Here is a 27,831-nt window from a genome sequence, read left to right on the forward strand (position 1 = left end):
GCTTTCCTCCACCTTCAGATCACAGGAGGTAAGTTGGCAAGGAGGTAAAGTCGAGCACAGCCTGGTCCCCAGGGCCTGGGTCCTCCCAAATGTGCCCTCAGGGGCTCTACAGAGGTACCAGATGGCTCACCTGGCAAGCGGTGGGACCAGCTCTCCCTGAGGTGTTAAGTCCGCACTCTCACCAGGCAGGCTGCCACAGAGCCAAACGCCCTGCTCCCCCTCCCCTGCCATCAGAAGTGAGGGGGACAGGGAGCCCCTGTGGTGGGGCCCCCGGGGTTCTCAGTGCTGCATGTGAGGCTCAACTTGCCACTCTGGCCCTGGACACCTCCCTCCCCTGCTGCCCACCGGCCATGCAGCTCCAAGAGTTCGGGTGGGCACTCCCTTTCCACAGGTGGGAAAAGAGACTCTGAGGACCAGGCCCTGGCCAAGGTCACGGGCTGGGTCAGGGCAGGCTGGAACTGCCCATCCAGTACTTCCCCACTCCGCCGTGCCACGCTGCCTTGGCGGGTGTCCTAGTGGTCCACTTACTTTTGACCCCACCCTGACTTCTGCACAAAACATGGTGCCTGAGCTCTGTCTATCCTCAGAGACGGGAGGACGGGGCTGTGCCTCCACCACGGACTCGCTGAGGCTCTGTCCACAGTGACTGCCCACTTTTTGCCTGTCCTAAGGTTCAACAGCAAATTCTCTCCCCTGGGTAAGCCTGGGGTAAAGGCAGTGAGAGAGGCAGGAGGGAAAGGGGGAGGCAGATCGAGGCAGGCTGGGCGGTGGGCTGGGAGCAGCCGGTCCCGGTGGGGAATGCCTGCCATTCCTCAATCTGTGCCCACACAGCCGGCATCTTCCACCCACCAGGAAAGGGAAATTGAAAGCATCCCCATCCGACCATGTGAACACAGCCCAGGGACTGGGGGATTAGAGGCCGAGCCCCCTGGGGGGAGCCTGGGGGCGGTGGGGTGGCCATGTGGCAATGCTCTTCATCAGAAGACAGAAAGCTGCAGTTTCCCGTTTCCGGTGCTGGGGTCCCTGGGAGCTCTCTCCTGGCAAGAGGAGGCAACAGGCAGTTGCGGTTTTCTGTGGTCGGGGGGATCGCATATCGGCTTGGGATGCACAGCAGCCAGCCCAGGGACAGGCAGGGCCCGGGCTCAAGTGGAGGTCAGCGGATCCCCTGCGGAGATGGTGCCCGCCCCCTCTGCCACTACACCCACCTTCCGGGCAGGTGGCGGGCTGCTGGGTAGTGGGAAGCAGCCGGGATTTCTCTGCACTTGGTTTCTGAAGCCCTGCATCAGATTTCAAGGCTGCCTTGTTGGCTGTGAGATCAAGACAGGAGCCAGTCCCCCAGTCCTCTGAGCTGGTGTCCCCTGCCCAGTTCTGCCAGCCATGGGTGTCCACGCAGCTTCCAGAGGCCCCTGTGAGTGGGGTCTGCTCTGCCCTTGGTCCTTCCCAGCCAGCTCTGAACCCTTGGTCCTGGAGACCGTTGTCAGAATGCCACAAGCCCTGGGCGGCCTCGTTGGCGCCCCGTTGCTGTGCACATGACCCTGTGACCTGGGGCCAGCAGGGTTAGGGCCAGGGCCCTGGGAAGGAGCAGTGGCTGAGCCTCCAGGTAGCACAGCTGAGACAGAACTCTTCAGATGCTCAGCCCTAGGCAGTACGGGAGGGGGCCCCACAAACCCACAGACCCTGCACCGGCCAGAGGTCAAACCTGCTCTCTCATCTCCCTTAGGGCCCGGACCCAGCCTCACAGTGATTAGCAGAGCCCTCAGTGCCTGGGCCCACTGAGGCCGAGGCCAAGGGCCCACCACGGAGAGGTAATTAAGTGCAGCTGCCGGGCTGAGCGGGGCCTTTCCAGGTCAGAGGCTGCCTGGGAGAGGCTGGGGAAGAGACCAAGTGATTTCGGAAGCTTCAAGGCAATGCCCCACCCCTAGGGGTCCTGGGGAATAGGCCGTCCTGATCCGCTGCCCAGAGCCTGCCTGACAGAACTTCTGACCGATAGGTCACGAGTTAGGGGTCTTCCAGGCGGGAACCCCGTGGCGCGCGCCCTTCCCCATGTGCAGCCTCCCCCCCACATTCAGAAGCCGAGGTGCTTCAGAGCAGCTGCTCCCCCTGTCCGGCTGGGGGATGAAAGGCCTCACCCGTCTCCACAGAGGGGCTGGCCACGAGCCTCGCCGGCTTAACTCAGCAAGCTCTGGCTCTGCCAGTCTGCCACCAGGGACAAAGGGGAAATGGCGGATGGCCACTGGAACAATGGCTGCTGCCTTGCAGGGTCACAGGGCCCTGCGGCTACCAGGAGTGTCAACCCTAGGGCCGCAGGTCATGGAGCTGCCACCCCGTTGGGCTCTCTGTCAACCCCACGTCTAAGGACAGGCTGCTGGAAGGGAAATTCAGTACTGCAGGGCGTATATGGGCCCTGACCTAGTTCCCCGAAGCCCCGGGTCCCCGATGGCCTCTACTCACTTCTTCAAGGGTTCAATCACTGTCTTCTGAATCTGGTTCACCTGTAAGAAGGAAAACCAATGACATCAAAACCGGGGTAAGGTCAGACTCTTCCTGAAGGGGGGAGGCTCCAGTTCCAGGAGAGAAAGGGGGGCCTGACGGGCAGGGAGGAGGAGGACCAGGGGCAGCACAGGTAGGTGGGCACCCTGAGCCCGGGGTGAGGCAGAGAAGGCACCGGAAGCCTGGAGGGCAACAGGAGTGTCCTGTCCTTGTCACTGGAAGCCCATTCACCTGCCCGCTGCTGTCTGCCCAGGCCAACAGTGGCCTTGCTCAGCGGGGCGGCCAGTCACGGCCTCACTGGAATGATGTGAGCTCGTGGGAGCCACAGCGAGCAGGCCCACCAGGAAGAGCTCACAGACTTGGGCGCGAAGGGGCCTTGGGGTGGAAGGTCGCCCCGAGCGGGGCCCGAGCCTTTATGTAGGTGTCCCTCCAGACAGAGCCATGAGAGGGGGAGATCCAGACCCCGTCACCTTTTCCTGGTTGAAGGCATCCATCCGCTTCATGGCCGTGTCCAGGGCGGTCACCATGTTCAGAAAGTCCTGGTCTTGCTCACAGAGGGGGTTGGAGAGCAGGTCCAAGGACACCTTCACAGCCGACTTGGACATGGCTGTAAGAAGTCAGAGCTCAGGGACCTTGCAAAGGGACTGGTGTCCAGGCCTTGTTGCTAGGGCTCCCTGTCGTCCCTCAGTCCAGGGCCTGTACCCAGGTGACCTGTACCGATGGCCAGAGGCCACACAACCTACAAAGTGCCACAGAGCACCAGACACTACTCCTCACTGCATAATGCTCATTCCTGACCACACGACACTGCTCTGGATAATGTTTGGGGCACCTTTACCTGTGGGCAGTGACAGTATTCCCAGCTCTGGGTTCTAACAAGCTCATCTGGGTGGGAAGCTGTGAGAAATGCAGATGTCTAGCTGCAAAGTTCTAGGTCGGTTAATCTGGACTCCAGGACTGCATCTCAGAACACCTGTCCTGGTGGCAGGAGGTGCCGCGTGGCGTGGGGTCCAAGAGTGGCTCAGCTTGCTACGGCAGGGGCAGGCTACTGTGAGGAGCTGGAGAGCCCAGACTGCAGGCTTGCGGGCCACATGGTTCCTGCTGCCACGACTCAACTTTGCCACAGACAACACCTAAAGAATGGGTGTGGCTGTGTTCCAATAAAACTTTATTGACAAAAGGAGGCCAGGTTTGGTATAACTAGGCAACCCCTGGTTTCAGTGATACACAGGAATAAGAAAGGAAACGACAGGTCACAGCCCGTACTAGAAAGGCAGTGGGGAATGATAAAGATGCCATCCAGGTAACTCAGAACCAACTTCAAAACAAATAACAGACGGTCTCCAAAAGCAGCCCTTTGGCTTGCGGCACACATAGTTTGGAGTCGCCAGGGCCAGGACGGAGGGCTGTCGTGTTCCGACGCGCCCATGTCCTCAGAATGCACAGCTCGGGGCTCCATGGCACGGACCACAGGAGCCAGCAGGCCGCCTGGCTGCGCCCGGGGAAGGGACGAGTGGGGATCTGCTACATGAAGAGTGACCTCGAGCCACTTCTCAGGGACATCCGCTGGGCATCTACGAAGTGCACTTACTTCAAGCCAGCCCTGAGGTGACTGAGGGAGGAGGGCATCCACCTGTGTCCACCCAGTCCAGCCCGCGGTATGGGCCACCTACCCAGGTCGGCATCGGCACTCTTCTTCATGTCCTTTTGTAGCCTCCTGGTCTGCTCTTCCAGCCTGCAAGGCAGAGCCAGAGGCTGGTACCTGGCCTCGCCAACTGGCTTTGGCTCTTTCTTTCCAGCTACCTGAGGGAAGCCCAACCTGCTTCTCTGAAATGCCTGCCAGGAGGACAAGGGGCCCTTCTGCGGGGAGGTTCCCACTGACCGAAGGACCACTACAAGCTTTGCATGAGGCCAAGCATCCAAAGGTTACAAGTTCACGACTGTCACACAGCTATCAGCTGGGGGACAATTTGTGGCAGGTGGTGAGCTGAGCTGCCTTCAGACCCCAGGGTGGTGATGAGCCGGCAGATGAAACCTTGCGGGCAGTGAGACCCGGCAGATGGCCCCGCCCTCTCCGACCCCAGCACCCCCCTCCCCGGCCATGACACTCACTGCTGCAGCTTTCCATACTCCCTTTCAAAGTCTCTCTCCACCTGTAATGAGAGCGACACCTCGGTCAGCGGAGAAATGACAGCACACTGGAAAAAATCTGCCAGCCTCCTGACACTCCCTGTATGCCCTCCCTCATCGACAGAAATGCCATCCAGGTTCTGCAGGCGCCAGCAGGTCACCAATGGCACAGTACCCTGTGTTCCCAAACTAATTAAGTGTCTAGTGAGGGCGAGAGGCTGGCCTCCCAGATGTGCCAGCCAGGCAAGTACCAGCGGATTACCAGCAGGCTGCAGCTCGGCACTCCCACTGCAGGGAGTGAGGCGCAGGGCCACGCTCCCTGTCCTCACCCCCCCCCCACCCCACAGGTGAGCTGCTCAGCCTGTGACAGGTACTCAGCCAGGGCGGCCCAGGGGGTAGAGCGAAAGGGTGGGATATGGACTTCAGTTCTGTCTCTGCCACTCAGCAGTTCTGAGGCAAGGCCCGGGCAAGTCACCTCTATGGTCACAGGTCATACTACCTGCTAGCTTCAGGGTAGATCAAGAAAGATCATGTGTCCCCACTCTGTGTGCTGGGATGCACCAAACACAGATACTAGAACTAGACTCCGGCCAGGCTAAGTTCCTGGTTTAGTTAGTTATCGGATTTCCCCAATGCCAGCAATATTTAAACCAAACTGTGAGTCCTGGACCGAATTCTGTCACCTACATGTCAGGTGAAGTCCAGAGAGTGACTTGTACTTCCATGGCTGAATTTCCCCATCTGTGAACCGGGGCTCAGCAATGGCCTCAGGCCAAAGGCCTGCGAAGTGATTGACAGCCGAGAGCCTAAAGGAGGGGGTTGGGGGAGCAGGCAGGAGGCTTCCCCTTCCAGCACCGAGCACTCCTGGCTGCCTCACCTCGGGGAGCTCTAGGCTTGAGGCACTCTGGAAGTGAAACCTGCTCCATTCACCGAGTGTGCTGTGCAGGCTTGCAGGGCCATCTTTACCCCAACTCTGCTGGGGGCAGATGCACCCACAGCCCTCACAGTACTCAGGAGGTCACAGGGACAGAGGTGAAGCCACCTGTGCATGGGCACACCATTATGAGCAGCCAAGCACCCAGGCCTGTGCTCTTAACTGTAACGCCCCCAAGAGGGGAAAGGCATTTGCTGAGGAATTAAGGCTACGACCTAAGAAAGATGACTTCTGGGCTGTGCCCCTGAGATCCCTGCCAGTGCGACCCCTCAGTCCTGTCTCTCGGTTACAGGCCGAGGTCAGGGGGTGCAAATCTGCAGCACCCGTCAAAGTCACACCGCTCTTCACCGCAGGCCCTGCCATCAAAGGCGCCCCTTGGGAGAGCATTCTAAACCCCATCAACCTCGCACGCCACGCCACGCTTGAATGTGGGTGTGCTCAGCACGGTCACAGACTGGCAGGACGTGACTGGGGGCCAGTACCTCATGTGATACGTGAGGGAATGAAGCCCAGAGAGGGGATGTGGTTGACGTAAGGATGCAGGGCTAGTGAGTGGCAAAACAGGGCCAGAATTCAGACTCCTAGTTCAGGCCTTTTATTACTTGTTTTAAACTGCATTCATTCAGCTCTAGCCGGTGTGGCTCAGGTGGCTGGGGCATCATCCCGTAACAGTAACTGAAGGGCTGTGTGTTCGAACCCCAGCCCAGGCGTGTAGAGAGGCAATCAATTAATGTTTCTTACTTCCTTCCTCCTCCATCCTTTCCTCTCTCTCTAAAAGCAATGGAAAAAATGTCCTCCAGTAAGGATAAAAAAATAAACTGCACTCATTCATCCCACAAACATTTACAGAGCGCCTATTAAGTGCAATGCATTCTGCCAAGTGCTGGGGGTCCCTGATGAATAACAGAAACATGGCCCTGGGGGATGATCCCCACCCCCCACCCCCCAACACACACATCACTGCAACCCTGGGAAGCCCTGTGGAGGCTGAGGGTGCTACAGCGAGAGAGTGGTGAGGACCAACTCCGCTGAGGTTTCCGGGCGTGACAGCGTGCCACCTTCCTCATTTGAATTGGAAAATGCGGAAGCAGGAACACATGGTCTTTCCTTTGCTCTGCGATCCCAGCATTTAGAACCCTGTACGAAGAGCAGACCCACTCTTTCCATCCAGGGATCCAACATTTTTGTCACCTCCTTTCTTATGGTCCGCCAAAAGCTACTCTTAAGGAAAAATTCAAAATTCACTCCCACTAAAGCATATGGACTGGATAAGCATTTCAAGTGTTACTCAGCACAGGGGATTCACAGTTGGGTGGTGGTCAGTCACAGCTGAAGGCCTCATGGGCCTCCAGGGTGAGTGCGACAGGAGACCTGCTCTGGAGCTTGGGGCCCTTCAGAGGCAGCGCTGGCGGTGGCTGGACCTTCCCCCCACAGGGCCAGGAGGAAGGACAGCGGGGACGGGAGCTGGTAGGGGTGGGCTATGACACAGACTTGATACTAGCCGTAGAGCATCACCTAACACTTTGAGTCTCGGTTTCTTGCCTAGTCAAACGAGGTGTTTTATTTGGCCTCACCCTGTGTAAATTTCAGGGGCTGAGAAAGAAATGGGGTAACGGTGTCCCTTCACCTGCTGGTCCCAAGGATTCACAGAGTGCACGTGAAGCCCAGGGCAGGGAACCTGCCTGTAGGCCATGTTGGTCGTTTTTCCTCCACATTGGGGTGGCGAGAGGACCAGAGCAGTCTGGGGGTGCAGGCTGGCGTGGGGCCCTCTGGCAGAGAGAAGCAGCAAGGATGCCCCTAATTTCGGCTAAGCCTAGAGTCCTGTTTCCGGGGGGCTGTACTGGGCCTTCCCTCTCACGGGAAATCTCCTTTCTTACTGTGTAGGATGTGAGCACAGTCTTTTTCTCCAAAAAAGATGAAATTAAAATGAAGGAGGTCTTGGCCGGGACGCAGCTCTCCTGAAGATCAAGAACACACAGCAGGTGCTCTGAGAGGGGCAGCTGGCCGGGGCCCGGCCTCTGTCGCAATCCCCAAGCGCGCTGGTGTGTGTGGGATGTCGGAGAACACCTGGCCCTCCTGGCTGGGGCTGCTTGGACTTGCAGAGAAGGGCTGCAGGGTTCCAGCTGGGCTGGATTGTTCTGGTTGATGAGAAACTCGAGGTCTCACACTGGAAGTTGAGAAGCCTGTTGGAATGAGCTTGGTCCTTCTACTTTATGTCCCTCAAAGCCACCTGACAGCCGAAGAGGTCACGAACATCACACCTCCTGTCCCAGCAGCCAGGTGTGGGCTGCTTCTATAGCTCACAGTCCTGAGAACTCTCCTCCACTGAGGACAGAGCCGAGGGGACACCACCAGGACTGGCCTCTCAGATGGGGAATGAAGCGACACCCTGGGCTCTCACTCCAAGGTTTATTCCATTCTGAGAGAAAGCGCCAAACACAGAAGATCTGAACATCTTCAAATGCTTGATGCTCTGCCAAAAAGGCAGCTGGACCGCAGTCAACAATGCGAGTGTAAACACATGTGCACGACTGAGAGCGGGTCAGGGCGGGTGGTGGCTGGCGAGGTTAGTGCAGGAGTCAGGCTGGACGCCCCTCGGCTGCTCCCTGCCCCCCTCATCCTAGCAGGCTCAGGGGGTGGGGGCACTGAGTTGCTTAGCTCCCTCCCCAGTGCTAAGGTCAGCTGGCACCTTGCAGGCTCGGGTACTTGCTCACTGAGTGAACAGGCTGAGTCCCCACCCAAATCCAACCTCCCGGTGAAGTGAAGAGGCGGCCAACTGAGGAGCCCTCTGTGAGGCCGCTTGGCGAAGGCAGCTGCCTGTGGCACGCTACAACAAGACAGCAACGAGGCTGACAGCCCTCATCTTGCCCATGGAAATCTTTCTCAAGTGAAGGCCTCATGTGGTAGGACTCTGCCTGACTCCACAGAGCACCCACCTAGCTAGGGATCAAAGTGGGTGCTTCCCTTTGGGTGTGAGGCCCAGGGGTACCTAGCTTCTGAGAGCTCTCCCAGCCCCCCAGGCTATGGAGGGAGGTGCAGCTTCCTCCACCCCCCAAGGAGCCCCAGCTACTTTATGGGACTGTAAGAGTGGATGGGCCCAAGCAGAGGTTGGGGCAGGGACGTCCCACTGGCTGGCCCCCACAGAGATCAGGCTGCTCCAGCCAGCGCTGTGACATGGCCGCATCTGCGTGAACGGTCTGGACGAGGGAGAGCCGTGCGGGTGGCCGCATACACAGTGCTTTCTTTGTGTCTGACAGTTGGCAGCCTTGAGCCGAAAACTTCTTGAAACTCCCTGAAGATAATGTGAACACTTCTTCCCATGACAGGGTGCTGTGACTTCCAATAACCCAGGCGGCCCCGTCTGCCTGCTCCCCTGAAAGTGCCGGGGCAAGAACGACGGAGTGCGTCCCCACTGTTGGGGGCAGCTACGAAGACGCTGAGGCGACCACCCAGCCTTGGCCTGGCTGCAGGGCCAGTAGGGGCTTGTGAAGTGGAGAACAAGCCTCTGAAAGGCAGGGTCTTGCTGCAGACACTTCACTGCCACCTGGGAGTCAAGGGGGCAAACACCTCTCTGCTGGCCTACACTTCCCTGCACCGGGGAATCCAGCTGCTGGGACTGGCGGAGTCCTTGGTGGGTTACCAAATTGACTTCCTGCAACATAGTGTTCACTGAAGCCTCACTATGTGCCAGACACTGTGAGAAGTGCTTCATGTGCATCACCTCATGGGAGACTCATCAGACATCCACGACATAGGTCCTGCCATCACCCGCACTGTACAAGGGAGAAAGCTGGCCTCAGGGAGGGCAGGGAACTTGCCGAAGGCCCAGACAGCATGCCGGAGCCAGGATGGGAATCCAGGCAGGGGGACGTCCCCACCTGCTTCCCACCCACTCCTTGATACCCAGTCTGTGAGGGGAGCGGGTGCCCCAGTGAGAGGACCCTGGTTTCACCCCAAGAGAGGGCGCTACCAGGAAGGGGTGAGGGCATCACGGGCCCCAGAGGCACGCACAGGCACAGAGTGTTTCCTCTGCCTGCCTCTGCCCTTTCAGGGGAGGCCCTGCCACTCCCAGACGAAAAACACCCACAGACCTTCCCGTCAACAGACTCTGGCAAAGTGGCCAGAAACTGCACTCTGGGCTATACTTCCCTGTGCAGAACCAGACCATCTCCACAAGGGATGGGGAGACGGGAGGGTTTTTTGTTTGTTTGTTTTGTTTTTTGGTAGTGAGTGTTGGGAATAAAAGACCCTTTTCAAAACCACTTCCCTTTCAGATCTGCCTTGGATTAAACTCTGGAGACCCAAAGCCACACCTTCCCCCACTTCCTGTAGCCAGCTGGAGCCCAACACTCGCACACCCAGATTCTTTGCGCTTCAGGCTGAGAGTCTCCACAGATGGTGAGCTCCGGCATGGGAGGTAAACTCAGAGTCTGTCCGGGGCCAGCCTTTGCCTGGAAAAGGGGGAGGACCCTTTAACACGGGCCCATTTCCTTTTAAGTGACCTAACTTTGGACTTCTCAGAGACAGAGCCATTGGCCAGATGTTTGCTGAACTCTCTTCTCCGCCAACTTCTGAAGCTCTATCTTTCCTGCATTTCCGAGTCCCGAGCCAAGTCCTGAGTCTTGGGATGAGGTCGTTAAGACAAGGAGAAGCGCCAGGGCTGCAGGGACCATCAAGGGCCTCCCCCTGGCTTCCTGGAGCCAGCACATCCAGCGACGCTCAACAGTTATGGCCTCCCTCGTGAAAGCCAAGGGCCTTGCTCGCTCGCTCGGAGCTGTGGGGGAGGGGGTTGGAGCAGCCACTCTTGGCCAGGATGCCCAGCCTTGGGAGACTCCACCTGAGTGAGGCAGCAGGAAGCCACGGGGCGCGAACTGGACAGAGGCTCCGCCTGGAGGTCTGACTCCAGCCGTCAGCATGAGCGTCTCCCAACCTTAGAAAGTCACCACGACTCCACGTCCACCACCTGGGTCCTCACAGGGAACAGCAGGGGGTTGCACGAGGTCTCTAAGGGCTTCCAGTTCTAACTTTCTAAGAAGCTATGATTCTCTTTCTCTCCCATACTGGAGATAAAATAGGGTCAGAAACTGTGAGCTTACAGGGTGGGGGGAGGATTCAGTGATTTCCCCCCACCCCGCCCCGGTGCTGAGTGGCTCTGGGTCCTGGCTACCATGCGTATAGCAGCAGAGACAAATGAGACAAATGGAGCCCAGGAAGCTTCTCGGTGGTTCCCGCGTCCTAAGATAGAGGTCTGGGATGTGTCCTTGGCCAGAGTCCCTGTTCCAGGCTCCCTTTTAGGAGTGTTCAGACTGACCCCAGAGATGAGCTGCCAGGAGCAGTGCGTTCCCTCTCGCCTGATGAACCCACCTCTTCCACCCACCCAGGATGAGCTGAAGAGGACCCTGTCCCAGGACAGGAGGCCTCTGCAAGCCCCAGCCATGCGAAGTTCCAGAGGCACACAACCCAGAACGGTGAGGCCCAGGTTCTTCCTCCCTAGCCCCATAAGAAGGGGTTGGATCAAAGTTCCGGTTCTCGGCGAAGGCTGTGTGAGACAGACTGGAGTCTCAGAAGGAAAGAACAGGGCTACTCACTGTCTTTGGGACAATCTGTTTCTTGGGCTGCCCAATCTTGAAAGGAATCCTGTAGGACAAAGAGACAAAGAGGGGTGTTAGGAGAAACAGGGATATGCCCAAACAGAACTGATGAAATACAGCCCCTCCCCCCGTCCCCAGAAGGGTAAGGAAAAGCGGTGCAGCTCACTCCCTGCTGCTTGTACCACGTGCCCAGTAGGTCAAGCACCGTCATCCTCCCGTGTACAGTGTCAGACGGAGGGCCTGGGCACCACCTTCTGCCCCAGAGCACCTTCCCGGACAGCCTGCTGTTCAAATGCACTGTGAAGGGGAGGGCAGGAGCGGGGAGGCACTGTACAAATAACAGTCCCTGTAACTTGTGTCTCAAGGGGCTGCGAGGCCAGAAACTATAGGCTCACTTGGATCGCTGTTATCCTTGAAAACATGTCTTTAAAAACACCCTAAGAACCACGTATCTATATTAGGTGCCTCACTACTTCTCCAGAGGGACAGACTGTGGCTCTGCAGGGCTGCCTCTATGGCTGAGGAGAGGTGACAAATTGCAGGGCCATTAAGGACCAGCCAGGCTGGGCTGTTTCCCATGATAACTGACAGAATCTAAATGCCACCAACTCCTTGAAGAATGTGAAGTCCAGCTCCAGTCTGCCGTGATCTTGCCAGGGTGCCCTGCACCTCAGGCTCCCCACTTAGAAAAGGCAGGCAGCTTGGCATAAGGGCAGGGCCTGGCTGAGGAGTCGCCGCTTGAGCACCAACCCTGCCTCCTCTCCACGGAGCGGGTTGCCCTTTGGCAGGCAAGCTCTGCCTTAATTTCCCACCCGGTGAAGCAAAAGGGTTGAGCTGGATAATCTGGAAGCCTCCTTAAGGCACTGAGCATTTTATGATTCTACAATTCTGGGAAGAAAAGCAGTGTGGCCGGGCTGGAAGGCAAACACTGTATCCCTCCATCTACAGATAGTGGACTTCACGTCCCCTGCTCCAGGGAGGGGTGTGGTGGGCACCTCTGCGGTCCGTTCAGGGAAAGGGCTCCAGCAGGAGCTCCACGGCACAGCTTAGATAGACCACCGCTCTCCCTACTTCCAGTCCCTTCCATTCAAACCTCCCGCTCCCAGGGCTGCACCTGCCCCTCCACACCTTCTTCTCCTGGAGCCTGGCTTCTCTTGGCCCAAACTGACCAACACTGTTGCTAAACCCAGTGGTATAATTAACCACCGATAATAACCCCAGACAGCAATCTGGTTAGAGGACGGGCTGGCCTGAGTCACAGTGGTTTAAATTTAATTTCTGGAGGACATCCTGTTTATTGTTAACCCACCCTATAATTTGGCAGTGTTAACCCTTTTGGGGCTGGCTGATTCACGTGGCTTCTGTAAACAAATAAGCTCTGGCTATATAATTACCAGGGGGACAGGTAAGCTATGGAACTGAAAAGGGAAGAAAAAATAAAATTGCTATTTCCCTTTCCCAGACCTAATGAAGAAGGTTAAGGACAGATGAGTTCCTTGGTCCCTTCCCTGGGCCCCCAGTTACGTGCCCCCAAATCAGATTACAGTGGACTGACATGACGGTTTTGGACAGTGAACAACTGCCCTCAAGGACCATTTTGGTGACAGTGCAAATGAGGTCCAGGTGGCATTGCGAAAAGACTGATCCTGTTTTGCACGAAGCATGTGGCGGTGTAAAAAGATCTGGACCGGGAACCAGAAGACCTGGTCTCAGCCTCTGACTAGTTCTGTGATCTGAACAAACGGCAGTCTCTCTGGAGCTCAGTTTTTACACCCTAACACAGAGGAGTTGGAATAGATGGTCCTTCCAGCTCATCTACAACATCAGTTCTAAACCAAATCTCCATTCTAAGAACATGGGGGACAGGGTGAGCGTGCTAGGCTTCTCAGAGTGGCCTTCGACAGGATTCTAACTCGGAGCCTCACACTACAGACGAGGTACCAAGGAATTAGGAACTCAGAGTCCATTATTGGTGGAACCACAGCCTCTTTCTCAATCTTAATTTAGAACTGCAGTATTTTTAGAACTGTAAGTTACCATAGAAATCTCCCCCGTTTAACCCTCTCTTTTTGCAGAAGAGAAAGCAGAGCTGGAGAGGTCCAGTGACTAGCCCAGGGCCATTCTGCCAGGTCACCACAGAACCAGGAATGCACTGCCGGGGCCCCGATGTCCAGTCCAGTTTTCTAATAGTTTAATACTTGCTCATACAAATTTGTCATACAGTTGTCTCTGGGTGCCCAGCGGAGACGGGGTCCAGGATTCCCCGCAGACACAGAATTTGCAGATGTGTACGGCCCTGAGACACCACGGCACAGAACAGTGGTCCTCTGTGTCCGCAGCTTCCCAGCCGTGGATGCTGCTGTCAACATGTGGCTGACTGAGCCCACGGATGTGAGACTGCGGGTGCGAAGGGCCAACTGTATGTATTTTAGGGAGCTATGCATGCTCATAAAACTTAAGAAATACAGAAAAGTATAAAAGAGAAAAAAGGGGGGGGGAGGAAAAAACAAAACAGTCTAGTCTCCTATCTAAAAGATAACCAAGGTTATTATTTTGGTGTTAATTAGATTTCAAAAATTTGCAGGAAGGAAAAAAAACTGAAGCAAATGTACTTAATGTCGGTTGTGTTAACTCTAGGCAGCGAGAGTATGATCACTGTTCTCTTCTTTGTACTTTCTGTATTTTTCAAATAAACTAAAAAAAATTATTTTAGTTTTCTTTTCAACTACAAAAATAACACCTGACCAGTGCCAAAAACATGGAAAACATTGAAAAACACAAGTAACAAACACATACATGCTCCCAAAGAAAATAAACAGTAATAACCTAAACTTCAGTGTGTGTACACGTGTACACATGTACATATGCACATATACACCCATTTTAAAAACAGAGGAAACATGCCATGGTTTTATATGCCAATACAGTTTTCAACGGCCTGATTTTTGAGAGTGACCCAGTGCTCCATTACATACCTGTACCACTAGTTTTATTTTCGTAACACACATTACTTACTGGTGGTCACGTCGACTGTTTTGAATTTTCCTCTTATATTCTAAACATTCTCCGTGCACACCAAGCACTGGTCACATGGGGTAAATTCTTAGGGTTGAAATTGCTGGGTCAAAGGATATACACGAGCTCAAGGCTTTGATATATTTGCCAATTGCCCTAGAGACAGACTGAAACAATTTGCATTTTTTAAAAGATGAAAATAGTTAACATTTTACCACCAGCCATTTGGCCTGTTTATCAGGACTCTTCCTGGGTTGGGGTTTGCATTTTCCCTTTGGACATGTGTGTATTTAAGAAACCGTTTCTGTACAGAAGCTTCTGCTGAGTATGAAGTCAAATCCAGCAAATTTCTCTTCCTTCGAGATTCCTTCTTTTGGTGTCATCATACTGGGAAAGATCTGCCCCCTCCACCTCAACATAAAAATCCACCTTTCATGATTTCCTTTTATTCATCTAGGTCTTACCTTTACCAAATTTATACACGTGATTAGCTGAATGAGGCACCGGGCTTCGTTAAGTAGAATATGAGGCTCTAGGCCCCAGAGTCTCATGTCTGAGAGGAGCACTGTCACCTGTGCTGGATTTTTGGTCTGCACCTTCCTGTCTCCACATAAAAATGCTTGTATTGCTGCCTTCTGAGCATTAGGTTTTAAGCACTAGCTACGGACTTTTTATTTTGGAAGAGGAAGATTTAACTAAGTAAAGAAACCTCTTCGTGGTATCCACTTCTGTGACACAAAGGCACACTTGCAACCCCGTTCCTCTCAGTACAGTTCTATTATGACTTGGCGAGGACAACACTAAGTAAACTATTAGGAGCATAATGGGATGCACTTTCCTTCTGCACATGGCAGCCAGCAGACTCTGCAGCTCAGCCAGGCACTCAGAAGACTGCAGTTCTGGCTGATGCACACTGAATTGTAACTTTCAGAGTTCCCAAGCCAGACTAGCACTCTGAAATTCCTGACCCATGGAAACTAGTATTGTTTTGAGACACTAAATTTTTGTGGGGCAATTTGTTACATAGCAATATATATACCTAGTAGCACTTCATAATGTTTTGTTTTCATTACAATTAATAACTGTCACTTTTCTTTCATAAGCATGATTTCATGTATTTCCCCTAATTCTATCTCAGTTGTCTAAATGTCTTCCTAATACACTCATTTCTATCAGGTATGCTATTACTGCCACGATGGCCTGCTCCAGCCTGAGTGGATCAGCCCGCCATGGTGTGCAGCAGGCCTCCTGGGCTCCCCCTTCACCTTCCTCACAGAGGTTCCTTCTCCCTGCCGAGGTATTTTGACATCTGGATTCAGTGTCTTCCTTTTTTTTTGGTTTACTCATTTGGGTGGAGAAAAAGTGTGTGGGAGAGAATTTCTGAATTTCTGCTTACCAAGACACTTTTTAGTCTACTGTCACACTGGTTAGTTTGGGTACAGAATTAGTGGCTGCACGTGATCTCTTTCAGAGTCCCGACGGCACTGCTTCACTGGAGTCTCATTTCCCAGTGCTGCTGACTTCCGTCCTTTGGATATGACCTGCTGTTTGCTTTCTTCACGCCAGCCTGTCAGTTCGTATGTTCATGTGCCTCGTGGATCTAATTTCACCCATTGTGCTGGGGTCCTCAACAGGACTCTTTCCATTTGGCAATTTATAATCTTTAGTTCTGAGATTAAAAAACAAAATTTTGTCGTTGTTGATCCCTTACCCCCACTTTCTTACTTCCAAAATTCTAGTTTTGACACTGGCCCTCTTTGGCTTGTCCTCTAATTTTCTATTTTTCCATGTTTCCTTATCTTTTAACACTTCCCAAGAGTTTTTAATTTCTCATATTTTTAATTTCTCAAGAGCTCTTTTTATTTTTCAGAATGTTCTTCTATTCTGTTTTTACTTCATGGATGCCTTATCTGAGGCTCTTAATGATAGCTTCACAAAAGTTTCTTCTTCCTTTATAGTTTGTTTCCCTTCAAGTGGCTTTTTTCCTGCTTTAGCCTTCATTTTTCATGCTAAATACTTCCCTTGGACGTGTGGTAATTCTTGGTTGTCTGCTCACATGTATGACTGGGGACAAAACAGCTGACTAGAAGCTGTGAGTGCGTGAATAAGGTCCGTCTGTTGTGTAGGGTGATCTGGCCAAGCAGTTTTGCCGGGAACCCCTGATGTGTGTATCTAGTCTTTTCTCCTGGGCAGGTAAAATTCCCCAGAGAAGATTCTTGAATGCACATGACTTGGAAACAAAAGCCCAGCTCGGCAGCCCGACGGCTCAGTGAGTAGAAGAGGTCATGTGCGCGCATGTGAGAGCACGCCACATGTGCTCACATTCACCTCACCTTCTTGCCTTCAGCTGCGCTTGACCTGGGTCTGGGTTTTTGGGCCTGAAGCTTATAGAGTTTTGCATGTCCTCTTAAAGAAAAGGAATACAAAGTTACAGATATAAAAATAGGCATAAAAGTGAATGTTTAGACAGAGAAAACAGCATAATAAATTACAAGTTATAAAAGCTGACAAATAATATGAACATCAGAAAATCACGAATAACCTAATATTTTTATTAATCATCTGCCTGACACACCTCTGTATTTATTTCCTTGAATTTTTTGGCTGCATAGTCTATGATTGCCTCTTCATGTGACAGAGTTGGTAACACCATTTTGTTAGAGAAAAAAGAAAGATACTTCAGTACTGGTAATATGCAAATATAATATAAATTTTAGGATTGCTGTAAAATTAGGAAAATCTCATGTTTCTTTCATAAATAAACTAAGATTTCAGGGCACATTTCAAATTTTCTTGTATAGTGACTAATCTTAATGCTTTCTGCATTAATGAGTAAGCAGTTTGTCACTCACGTCCTTGTAGGAGGGAGTATCATGAGTTCTTTTTTTCTGTCTTTTTGATATTTCATTTTTTATTTTTCAAATTATATTTTATTGATTATGCTATTATAGTTTTCTGATCTTTCCCCCTGTTCCCCCCTCTATCCAGCAACCTCCACTCCTTCAGGCAATCCCCACCCCTTTGTTTATGTCTATGGGTCATGCATATAAGTAACTACTTTTCTCTTGCTGCTTTTAAGATTCGCTTTTTATCTTTAACCTTTGGCTTCTCCATTGCCCATACTGTACTTTACATCCCCATGCTATTCTGTAAATACCTATTTGTACTTTTTTTTTTAGCACTTTTTAAAAGATTTTATTTATTTTAGAGACAGAAAGGGAGGGAGAAAGAGGGAGAGAAACATCAGTGTGTGAGAGATACATCAATTGGTTGCTTCTCACACACCCCTAGCTGGGGACCCAGCCTACAACCCAGGCATGAGCCCCAACTGGGAACTGAACTGGTGACCCTTTGGTCTGCAGGCTGGCGCTCAATCCACTGAACCACACCAGCCAGGGCCCTTTTTGTACTTCTCAATCCCCTCACTTCTTCACCCATTCTCCAATAGCCCCCTCGCATCTGGCAACCATCAAAACACTCTCTGTACCCATGATTCTGTCTCTGTTCTTCTTGTTTGCTTAGTTTGTTTTTAGATTCAATTGACAGTTATGTATTTATTGCCATTTTATTGTTCATAGTTTTGATCTTTTTCTTAAATAAGTCCCTTTAACATTTCATATAATATTAGTTTGGTGATGATGAACTCCTTTAGTGTTAATTTTTGGTCTGTGAAGCACTTTATCTGCCCTTCCATTGTAAATGATAGTTTTGCTGGGAGAGCAATCTTGGCTGTAGGTTCCTGCTTTTCATGACTTGGAATATTTCTTGCCAGTTCCTTCTAGTCTGCAAAGTTTCTTTTGAGAAATCAGCTGACAGTTTTATGGGAACTCTCCTGTAGGTAACTAACTTCTTTTCCCTTGCTGCTTTTAAGATTCTCTCTTTATCTTTAACCTTTGGCATTTTAATTATGATGTGTCCTGGAGTGGGCCTCTTTGCATTCATCTTGTTTGGGACTTTGTGCTTCCTGGATTTGCATGTCTATTTCCTTCACCAAATTAGGGAAGTTTCTTTAATTACGTTTTCAAGTAGATTTCCCATTTCCTGCTCTTTCTCCTATCCTGGCACCCCTATGATGCGAATGTTGGACCCCTTGAAGTTGTACCAGAGACTGCTTACACTATCTTCAATTTTTGGATTCTTTTTTCTTCTTGCTGTTCTATTTGGCTGTTTTTTTTTTTGCTTCTTGTTCCATATCATTGATTTGATGCTCAGCTTCATCCACTCTACTATTATTTCCCTGTAAATTGTTCTTTATTTCAATTAGTGTATCCTTCATTTCTGACTGGATCTTTTTTATGCTGCTCACTAAGTTCCCTTGATCTCCTTGAGCATCCTTTTTTTTTTTTTAAATTTAAATTGTAACAGAGAGGGGAAGGGAGGGAGAAAGAGGGAGAGAAACAGCAATGTGTGGTTGCCTCTCACATGGCCCCTACTGGGGACCTGGCCCACAACCTAGGCATATGCCCTGACTGAGAATTGAACCAGTGACCCTTTGGTTTTCAGCCTGTGTCAATCCACTCAGCTATACCAGCTACACCAGCCAGGACCCTTGAACATCCTTATAGTGTTTTGAACTCTGCATCTGATAGATTGCTTATCTCCATTTTGTTTAGCTCTTCTAGAATTTTTATGTTCTTTCATTTGGGCCATGTTTCTTTGTCTCCTTATTTTAGCAGCTTCCCTGTGTTTGTTTCTATGTATTAGGTAGATCTGCTTTGATTCCCCATCTTGGTAGTGTGGCCTAATGTAGTAGGTGTCCTGTAAGGTCTGGTGGCACAGCCCCTCCATCACCCAAGCTGGGTACTCGAGGTACACCCTTTGGGTGGGCTGAGTACACCCTCATCTTGTAGTTGAGCCTTGATTACTGTTGGCAGATCAACGGGAAGGATCTATCCAGTCAGCTGCAAGTATTGGTTGTGACCACTGACCACAACTTTCTGCCTTCCATGGAGGATCAGCTGTTCAGGGGCAGGATGGAGTTGCTCCAGTGTGGTCTGGTCTGTAGCTGTCCACTGGGTGCACTGGCCCTGGGGTGGTACAGGCCAAGGTCAGCCCCCTACCTGTGTTTTTCCCAGGGCCACCCTTCCTGAGCTATAAAGCAATCTGAGGTGGCTGCTACTTGTGCTGGGCTCGGAGTTTCCCAGGGGAAGCCAAGCTGTGAACCTAGGCTGGCTGCTGCTAGTACAGGCCCCACTAAGACCATCTGTTACTTCAGAGATAGGATTTAGGAAGTTGTGAAGAGTGAGCCAATACCAGCCATTCATATGGAAAAGCAGCTTGAGTGGGCTTGTAAATTGGGTGGGGTGGAGTCTCTAGGGATCTCCAAAGCAGCATTAGCCAGGTTGATGGAGTCTCAGATATGGCACCAGCTTGCTGGCTCAGTCTGGATGGATGTGGTTTCTTTAGTTCTGTAGTTGTCAGACTTCCATTCAATTTGATTTCTGACAGGTCTGAGTGATTTTTTTTTATATTTTAGTTGTAGTTTTTTTTTTTAAAGATTTTATTTATTTATTTTTAGGAAGGGAAGGGAGGGAGAGAGAGAGAGAAAGAGAGAGAGAAACATCAATGTACGATTGCTGGGGGTTATGGCCTGCAACCCAGGAATGTACCCTGGCTGGGAATTGAACCTGGGACACTTTGGTTCCCAGCCCATGCTCAATCCACTGAGCTACGCCAGCCAGGTTTAGTTGTAGTTTTGATGAGGTTGCATGAAGAAGTGAGCCATGTCTGCCTACACTGCCATTGTGACCGGAAGTTTCTTGAGTTCTATGCTATTTTCATTATGCCTTTTGTTAAATCCACCAGGAATTTACATGTTTTATCAATGTGTTGTTTGATTTGCTCCTCTTCTTCACTTGGCCTATCAATCATTATTCCTATGGAACATTCAATTGTTTCTAAAATTGATCTCTCTTAATTACTAGCTTTTGATACAATTTTAAAATGTTTTGTTACACTTTGACTTCAGAATATCTATTGATTTAATGGCTCATCTCTGTCACTTCTGCTTTATGTCCCATTATCTTTGATCTAATTCCCCCCTTATTTTTAAAATAAATTTAAAGGTGGCCCCAAAAGGTACCCTTTGTGTATTTCCAACTCAAAAGTCTATAATTTCTCACTTGTTTTTAAAGTTTTCTAAAAATGTATTTACAAACCCAACCCCCACTTCCCCTGCCCTATCCTCTAAAAGGAGGCTACTCCGAAGCTGCCTGACCTATGACTATGAAGTGAAGGCAGAGGTTTTAACTGAGTGTAATATAAATACATTCTGAAGTTTAGAAAAACACAGGACCACGTGAACACATGCTAGGATTCCTTCCCTCCAGGGCCTTGGACATGGCCCATGCAAGCGAGGGGTCCCAAAGGTTAAGCTTAATTAGTGTCACACAGTGTATCTACCTCTGTGTGCCCTGGGATAGAAACTCCATGTCACACTCCCCGGGGGAGTCCCTTCATTCTTCTGCTGGGATGAGGGACTGTCTCCCAGTGCAATGGAGTTGGGGAGGAGACGGTAGGGCTCTGATCTTAATCCTGAACAGCTCCCGAACTGAGTGCTCGGCTTCACCCTACTTTTAGAGGTACACAGTGCCACCAATTCCTGAACCTTTGAGAATTCAGTGGTGTAAGCAGGATGGCTCTTGGTTTCCTAAATGCCAGTTTAGGCTTTGCCTTTCTTGGAACTGCTAAGTCAGTTACCGCATGTAAGTGCATTCCACTTTCCAAATGTTGTTGATGTCACTTCTGTTCTCCCTACATTTGCAGATTTACGCCTTTTAAAAAAATCACTTTACTGTGGTTTTTTGTGGGATTTGTGAGAGAAATTAGATGTATGCATTCTAGCTGTCATCTTTACTCAGAAACTGGTTTATTAATTTTTAAGTCATAGCTTTATTGAAATGTAATTCATATACCATAACAATTATCCTTTTAAAGTAAACAATTTGGTTGTTTTTAGTATATTCAGAGAGTTGTGCATCCATCACCACTATCTAATTTCAGAACATTTTCATCACCCCCAGAAGAACTCCATCTCTATTAGCCGTCACTTCCCCTATCTCCACAGCCCTCAGCAACCACTAATCTGCTTTCTGTCTATGGATTTGCCCCTTTAGGCCATTTCATATAAATGGAATCACATAATATTTGGCCTTTTGTGTTGGCTTCTTTCACTTAGCAAATGTTTTCAAGAATTACTCACGTTATTGTATGTGTCAGTACTTCATTCCTTTTTTAATCACTGAGTAATAGTTTATCCATTCATCAGGTGATGAATATTTGTTTTTTTTTTCTACTTTTGGGCTATTATGAATAATGCTGCTATGAAAATTCATGTACAGGTTTTTGTGTGGATATATATACCTAGGAGTGAAACTGCTGGGCCATATGCTAAATCAATGTTGAAACTTTCGAGGAACTGCCAGACTGCTCTTCAACGTGGCTGCACCATTTCACATTCCCACCAGCAGCACAGGAGGGCTCCAATGGCTCCACCTCTTCACCAACACTTCTCATTGTCTGTCATGTTTTTTTAAGCAATTCTAGTGTGTATGAGGGCTGTTCCACTGTGGCTATGATTTGCATTTCTCTAATGACTAATGATGATGAGCATCTTTTCATGTATTTATTGGTCATTTGTGTATCTTCTCTGGAAAAACATCTATTCAATCTTTTGCCTATTTTAAAAATGGGCTTTCTTTTTTTTATTGTTGAGTTGTAAGAGTTCTTTGTATTTTGGGGGGTACAAGTCCCTAATCAGATATGGTTTGCAAATATTTTTTCTCTTTTTTGATTTTTTTTACTTAATGGTGTCCTTTGAAGCACAAAAGTTTTGGATTTTGAAGAAGTCTAATCTATTTTTCTTTTTGTGTGTGTGTGTGTGCTTTTGGTATTGTATCTGTGAATTCTTTGCCAAATCCAAGGTCATGAAGATTTACCCCTATGTTTTCATTTTAGGGTTTTATAGTTTTAGTTCTTAAATTCAGGTCTTTGGTCCATTTTGAGTTAATTTTTACATATGCTATGAGGTAAGGGTTCAACTCCAATTCTTTTGCATGTGGATATCCAGTTGTCCCAGCATTGCTGAAACGACTACTGCTTCCCAGTTGAACTGCCCTGGTTTCCTTCTTAAAAATCAACCGACCATACATATACAAGGAGGAACCCCCCAACCCCCTCAGGAATTTATTTATAAAAAATTGTGTATCCATTCCTACATGTTTATACTCCAGTCACCTTCAAAGTACTCTACATTTGATGCAGTACACCTATCAAGACTTTTTTCCACTGCTCAAAACAGTTTTTGAACTTGTCATTTTTTTTTTTTGCCTTTTAGTGCTTCTATATTTTTTGTTTCATGTCTTCCACAACTGTAAAACATTTCCCTCTGAGAACTTTTTTCACCCTGGGAAACAAAAAAATAGTCACTCGGGATGAGATTGGGTGAATAGGAGGGTGGGACATAGGGGTCATGTTGTTTTTGGTCAAAAACTGCTTAACATTCAGCGTGGTGTGGGCAGGTGAGCTTGTAAATCACCCTTCATGAAATGGGCAAACGTGCTGAGTCTTCTAAAAAATTAACTGAAGCCAAATGCAGCCTCTCACAATAATGCCAGCTGGTACACTGATACAATGGGCTCCTAGAACACTCACCCAGTAGGGGAAGCCTGTACTACAAGGGGCCTGCTCTCTAGAAGATAAATCCAAGGTTTTTTGGGGGTCTTCTCTCCTGTTTATTTCTGGACTCTCAATTCCATTCCATTGATCTACATGTCTATATTTAGGCCAGTACCACACTGTCTTAATCATTGTAGATCTGTAGTAAGTGTTGAGATTGGGAAGTATGAATCTTTGTTCTTCTTTGTCAATATTGTTCTGGTTATTCTGTGTCCCTTGCAATTACATAGGAATTTTAGTGATTTATTTTTGTACATTTAAATCTTTATTCCATTTAGAGCCTTGAATATATTGGTGAGCCAGTTATATTGACATGATTTAAAAAATAATCTACCTTTGAAAAATCATTTTATCAGTGTTAAATATTTCTATTCCATACTGTAGACCTGTCTACTCTTTCACCAAATAATACAGATTTAGTTATTTAGGTTTATTAATTAATTAGTTCTTAACACCCAATCAAGCAAATCCCTTCTCATTACATTTCTTTATAGATAATTTCTTGGCTATTTTAATTCATTTTAATATTGAAGATGAACTTCAAAATCATCTGCTGTATCCCCTACCCACTCCCCAGCCAGGGCATTTATTACTGAAAATGCATTATATTTACAGATTAACTTTTGAAGAACCTACATCTTTACAAACACAAGGTCTGCTCTTTCGGGGGCATAAAATTTTTTTCCCATTTATTCAAATCTTTTTCTTTCCTTTTTAAAAAGATTTTATTTATTTTTAGAGAGAATGGAAGGAAAGAAGAAAGAGGGAGAGAAACATTGCCTAGCTGTCTTTTGCACGCCCCCAACCTGGGACCTGGCCTGCAAACCAGGCATGAGCCCTGACTAGGAATTGAACCAGCAACCTTTTGGTTTGCAGACTGGCACTCAATTCACTGAGCCACACCAGCCGGGGCTCAAGTCTTTTTCTCATGTCCTTTAGCCTTAGGAGTTTTTTTTTTTTCCATATAGGTCCTCCAAATTTATTTAGTTAAATAGATCCCAAAGTAACACATATGTGAAGTTTTCAGTCCTACACATGTCTTAGGTGAATTCCATGAAATTTTGTATTTTTGGTTGTACTATAAATGGAATTTACTTTTTCATTTTATCTTACTGATACACAGAAAAGCTACTGAGTGTTAAATAAACCAGTCACCACACCTATATACTTAACCAACATAGCCCAAGAAATTCACCGAGACAAAAACAAAAACTAATTGGGTTTTCCAAGTGGATAGTAATACCATTTGAAAATAATGACAAAATTTCCCTTTTCTTTCCTAACATTTTATACTTTTTTCTTGTCTTATGTTATGGCATTGGCTAGATATTATAGAACAAATGCTTCTGACTAGTAAAAACGTTTCAAGTCTGATCATCTTTCACTATTAAACATGAAAGAGGGTGATGGTTTCAGCCAGAAAGCCTCCTGAAAGTAAGAAAATGTCTTTCTATTCCTAGTTTACTAACAGATACAAAGATTGTATTTTTGAATCATATCAGTGCCTTTTCAGCATGCATTTAGGTGACCAGTTTGTCTGCCTATGGCCCAGTATCATCATGGACTATCAAATATCTTTCCTAAGACTGAGCCACCCTTTCCTTGCTGAAGTAAACTCTATTTGGGTTCAGGTTAACTTTGATGTGTGTACATCTTGCTTTCTGATTATGACACATAAGCACCTCAGGCAAAGACTGAATGTTATGCTTCTTTGTAACTCCTGTAAGTACTACACCATGCACAGTGCTATTTTCAACCTCCTTTATGCCCACCACTAGGCTAGGTTCAAGGGATATTAGGATGAACAAGACAGTCTCTCATTCTATGATCTCATGGAGCTTATAGCCTAGTTTTATGCAGTAAACCCTGAATGAATGAGTAAAATGGGAACATTGCCCCAAGAGCCCCATAAAATACTATACTCTAAGGTTCCTGTAAAAAGCTACTCTTACACAAGGCTACATAAAGAACAAAGAAAGATAACATTGTTTTTGGCCTCCCAATCTTTATCTTCCTAAAATAAAAGCTAAAAAGGGTATCACTAGCCACCTCAGGTACCAGCTGGGGTCAAGGAGAAGCACATACAGTGAAGACCGGGAACACGGAGCTGCTCTTTGGTACTGGCAGCAAAGCCTGGTCAAGTTATTATCAGAGTATGGGTTGAGGGAAAACATTTTAAAGAGCCTAAGAGGAAATACGAAGGAGAAGAGTCTCCTGCGTTTATTCTGAGGCTGACAAATGGCAGATACGCTCTACTCTGCTAGAGAAATGGCCAGGAAACTGCAGCAGGCACTCTGATGGAGGGATCAGATTCTGTGCCACTGAAGTGGTGCAAGGTGGTAAGGGGCAAGTGACAGCAACAATGACACCTCAACCAGCGCCTTGGCCTCTCCTCATTGATTTCCTGATTCCAAGCCTGGGGTTCTAGTCGCCTGCTGGAATGCAGAGACTTCCGCAGGAAAAACAGCTGCTTTGGAAAAGCATGTGGCTAGAGAGACTGTATCGCAGCACCGCCCAGAGCAGCGTGGCCCTGGCACAGCTGGGGCTATGGGGCTGAGGCTGGCGGTCCTCCAGGCTCACGGGGCTTCGGGACTTAGGTTTCCCCTCCTCCTGGCTTTCCTTGGGGTTTTCCCCTTGGAGTCGGGTGGGTTAGCAGAGGTCCAGAGAGAAGACAGGGCTTGCTCCCCGGAGAATCTCTGTGTTCCGGAAGAAATCAAGAGGGCTCCGAGCTCCCAGCCCCTGGAGCAGGATTCCTTCCATGGTTCTGCCTCCCATTCCACAAATATGAGCACCAGAGGGCAGGGGAAGGGATATTTTGGTCTCAGCAGCAAAATGAAGAAAGCATTTCTCTCAACCCTACCCTTCTCCAACCCCCAACATGCCCCACCTTGGAGAAGAAAAAAGTTCTATGTGTACAGAGGGAAAAGGGAAAAAAGGTTCTATTTTCCTTCACAATAAAGAAAAGTCAACAGGATGTTCTCCAAAGCTACAAATATACTTTTTCAAACAGTAAATATCTCTATTAGCAGCACGATGCCAGTTGGCTAATTCTGTCTGTCTCGGTAAAACCTGTCCAAAAAAACTCCTGCTCTTGTGTAATTTCTATTTACAAAAACAGCTCTTTTGCACTTTCAGTTTGCTAGGTCTCTCAATCCATTGTTTCCCCACCTCTCGACTGCAGAGGCAGAAAGAAGACAAGAGGCAGGCCCAGAGGGCAGATGGGTGGGGATCCCCTGGTCACCCCAGCAGATCCTTTGAGCCCTGACCTCTTTGAAGAGACCTGCACTCCCATTGCAAAGAGGAGTGTAAAGGAGCCCAAACCTACATATTCTTCTCTAGTCCTCACTTGGTTTCCAGAATTTGTTTCGATTGAACATGGATGAGCCTAAACTTGGCTTGGGAGTCAAAAAAGCCCCGAAATGATTCAGTCTGCCCCACCTCTATCTTCCCAAGGTCTTTAGCGGGGTAAAGACCACACTTCTGGGGGGAAGAAGGGGGAGTGGAAGGGAGGGAGGTGAGAATGAAGGGAGGGCAGAGCAAAGAGTAGGCGGCAGTCGATAGTGGCTGAAACCCTGGCTCCCGGGGGAGTGGTCCGGGCCTGAGTCACTGTCTGGGCAAGAGCAGGAAGGTGGGCGAGAGGCAGCAGCTTCTGCAGCCTGGGAGGACAAGCCCTCCTCCCCCCAGCCTTCTGTTACTCGATCCTGGGTCACTGCCTTGTCTTGTCTGAGGCCCTACCAAGGCTACCACCACCTTGACGATCAGAGACCTAGGGCCAGAGCCAGGCAGGGCTTATGGAGAGTCAGCTGGCTCCGGTGGAACAGCTGCTGTTGGATGCCTTCCTCCCTGAAGGGCCAGCTGGCCACAATGCCAATGGGCCAACGAAAGTTCACCCCGGGTTCTGGTTTCATCCAAAACCAGAGCACACAGAACACTACCCTGACTTGCCACAGGCTGAGGAGGTATGTGTGTTTAAAAATAAAAGGCATGACTCTGTGACTTGGACCAGAACAACCACCCAGCTCAGCTATGATCCCTCCTTCCCCACTGCTCCCCAGCCTGACCTCTGAAAGTAAAGACAGAATGAATCACAGAACGTTCAGTGAGATTATGTAATCAAAGTGACCATATTGAGTATCTGCAATAGCTTCTGTGCTCAGTGCTTCTGATTCACCAGTCCATTTACAGTGGCACATTCCTGTATTTCACACAAGGCCCAGTGGATAAGGGGATGGACTCTCAGGCCACACTGCTTGGGTTCAAGTCCTGGCTCTGGCAACTGCCAGCTAAGACCTTGAACAAGTCATCTAACCTTCCTGTGTCTCAGTTTCCTCATTTATCACGGTCACTGTGAAGCAAAATGAGTTTAATGTTTTCAAAAACTGTCCCCCACAGCCCTGGTCGGTGTGGCTCAGCTGGTTGGAACATCATTCTGTACACTGAAAGAAAGGCTGTGGGTTTGATTCCAGGTCAGGGCACACACCTAGGATGTGGTTTTGGTCCCTGGTTGGGGTGTGTATGGGAGGTAACCCACTGATGCTTCTCTCTCCCATTGATATGCCCCTGCAAAAATCAATGAAGATAGTAAAATCAACAATAGCAGCAGCAGCAACAACAACAACAACAGAAACTGTTCCTGGCATATAGTAAGCAGCCTGCAGCCTGCAAATATTTGCTGCCCAGATGGTGGTGGTGGCATTTTGGTGATGATGATCAAACTGAGGCCCAGAGAGGTGACTTGCACAAAATCACACAGTGGTAAGTGTGGCTGAAAGGCCTGAAATGCTTTTTTGTTTCCAGGGCAAGCAGCAGCCCCAACACCAGAATGTACCACTGCCAAGCCGGAGTTCATGTATCTGCCTAAAACTGCATGGTGACTTCCTCCTGAGTAGTAAAAGGATTTGTGAAAGAAATTTGGAGGCAGATGGAGTACCTAAAGGTCAAGAAAAGAAAAGAAGGCAGGCAGTTCAGAGAGGCAGTCTGGAGTTCTTTTGTTCC

The 27,831-nt window shown here is 49.1% G+C and overlaps 1 protein-coding gene across 1 annotated transcript in view; it reads right to left on the minus strand.

Moving 5' to 3' along the window:
- BIN3 (bridging integrator 3) overlaps positions 1–27,831 on the minus strand; it is a 41,671-nt gene that overhangs the window by 6,861 nt on the left and 6,979 nt on the right. The window contains exons 2-6 of the mRNA XM_028522028.2: positions 11,143–11,191; positions 4,603–4,643; positions 4,164–4,225; positions 2,961–3,097; positions 2,452–2,492 (exon numbers count right to left, since the gene is read on the minus strand). Coding sequence (XP_028377829.1) covers positions 2,452–2,492; positions 2,961–3,097; positions 4,164–4,225; positions 4,603–4,643; positions 11,143–11,191 — 330 coding nt within the window. The remainder of the gene's footprint in view (positions 1–2,451; positions 2,493–2,960; positions 3,098–4,163; positions 4,226–4,602; positions 4,644–11,142; positions 11,192–27,831) is intronic.

Source organism: Phyllostomus discolor, chromosome 8 (genome assembly GCF_004126475.2).
Source record: "Phyllostomus discolor isolate MPI-MPIP mPhyDis1 chromosome 8, mPhyDis1.pri.v3, whole genome shotgun sequence".
Classification (NCBI taxonomy): Eukaryota; Metazoa; Chordata; class Mammalia; order Chiroptera; family Phyllostomidae; genus Phyllostomus; species Phyllostomus discolor.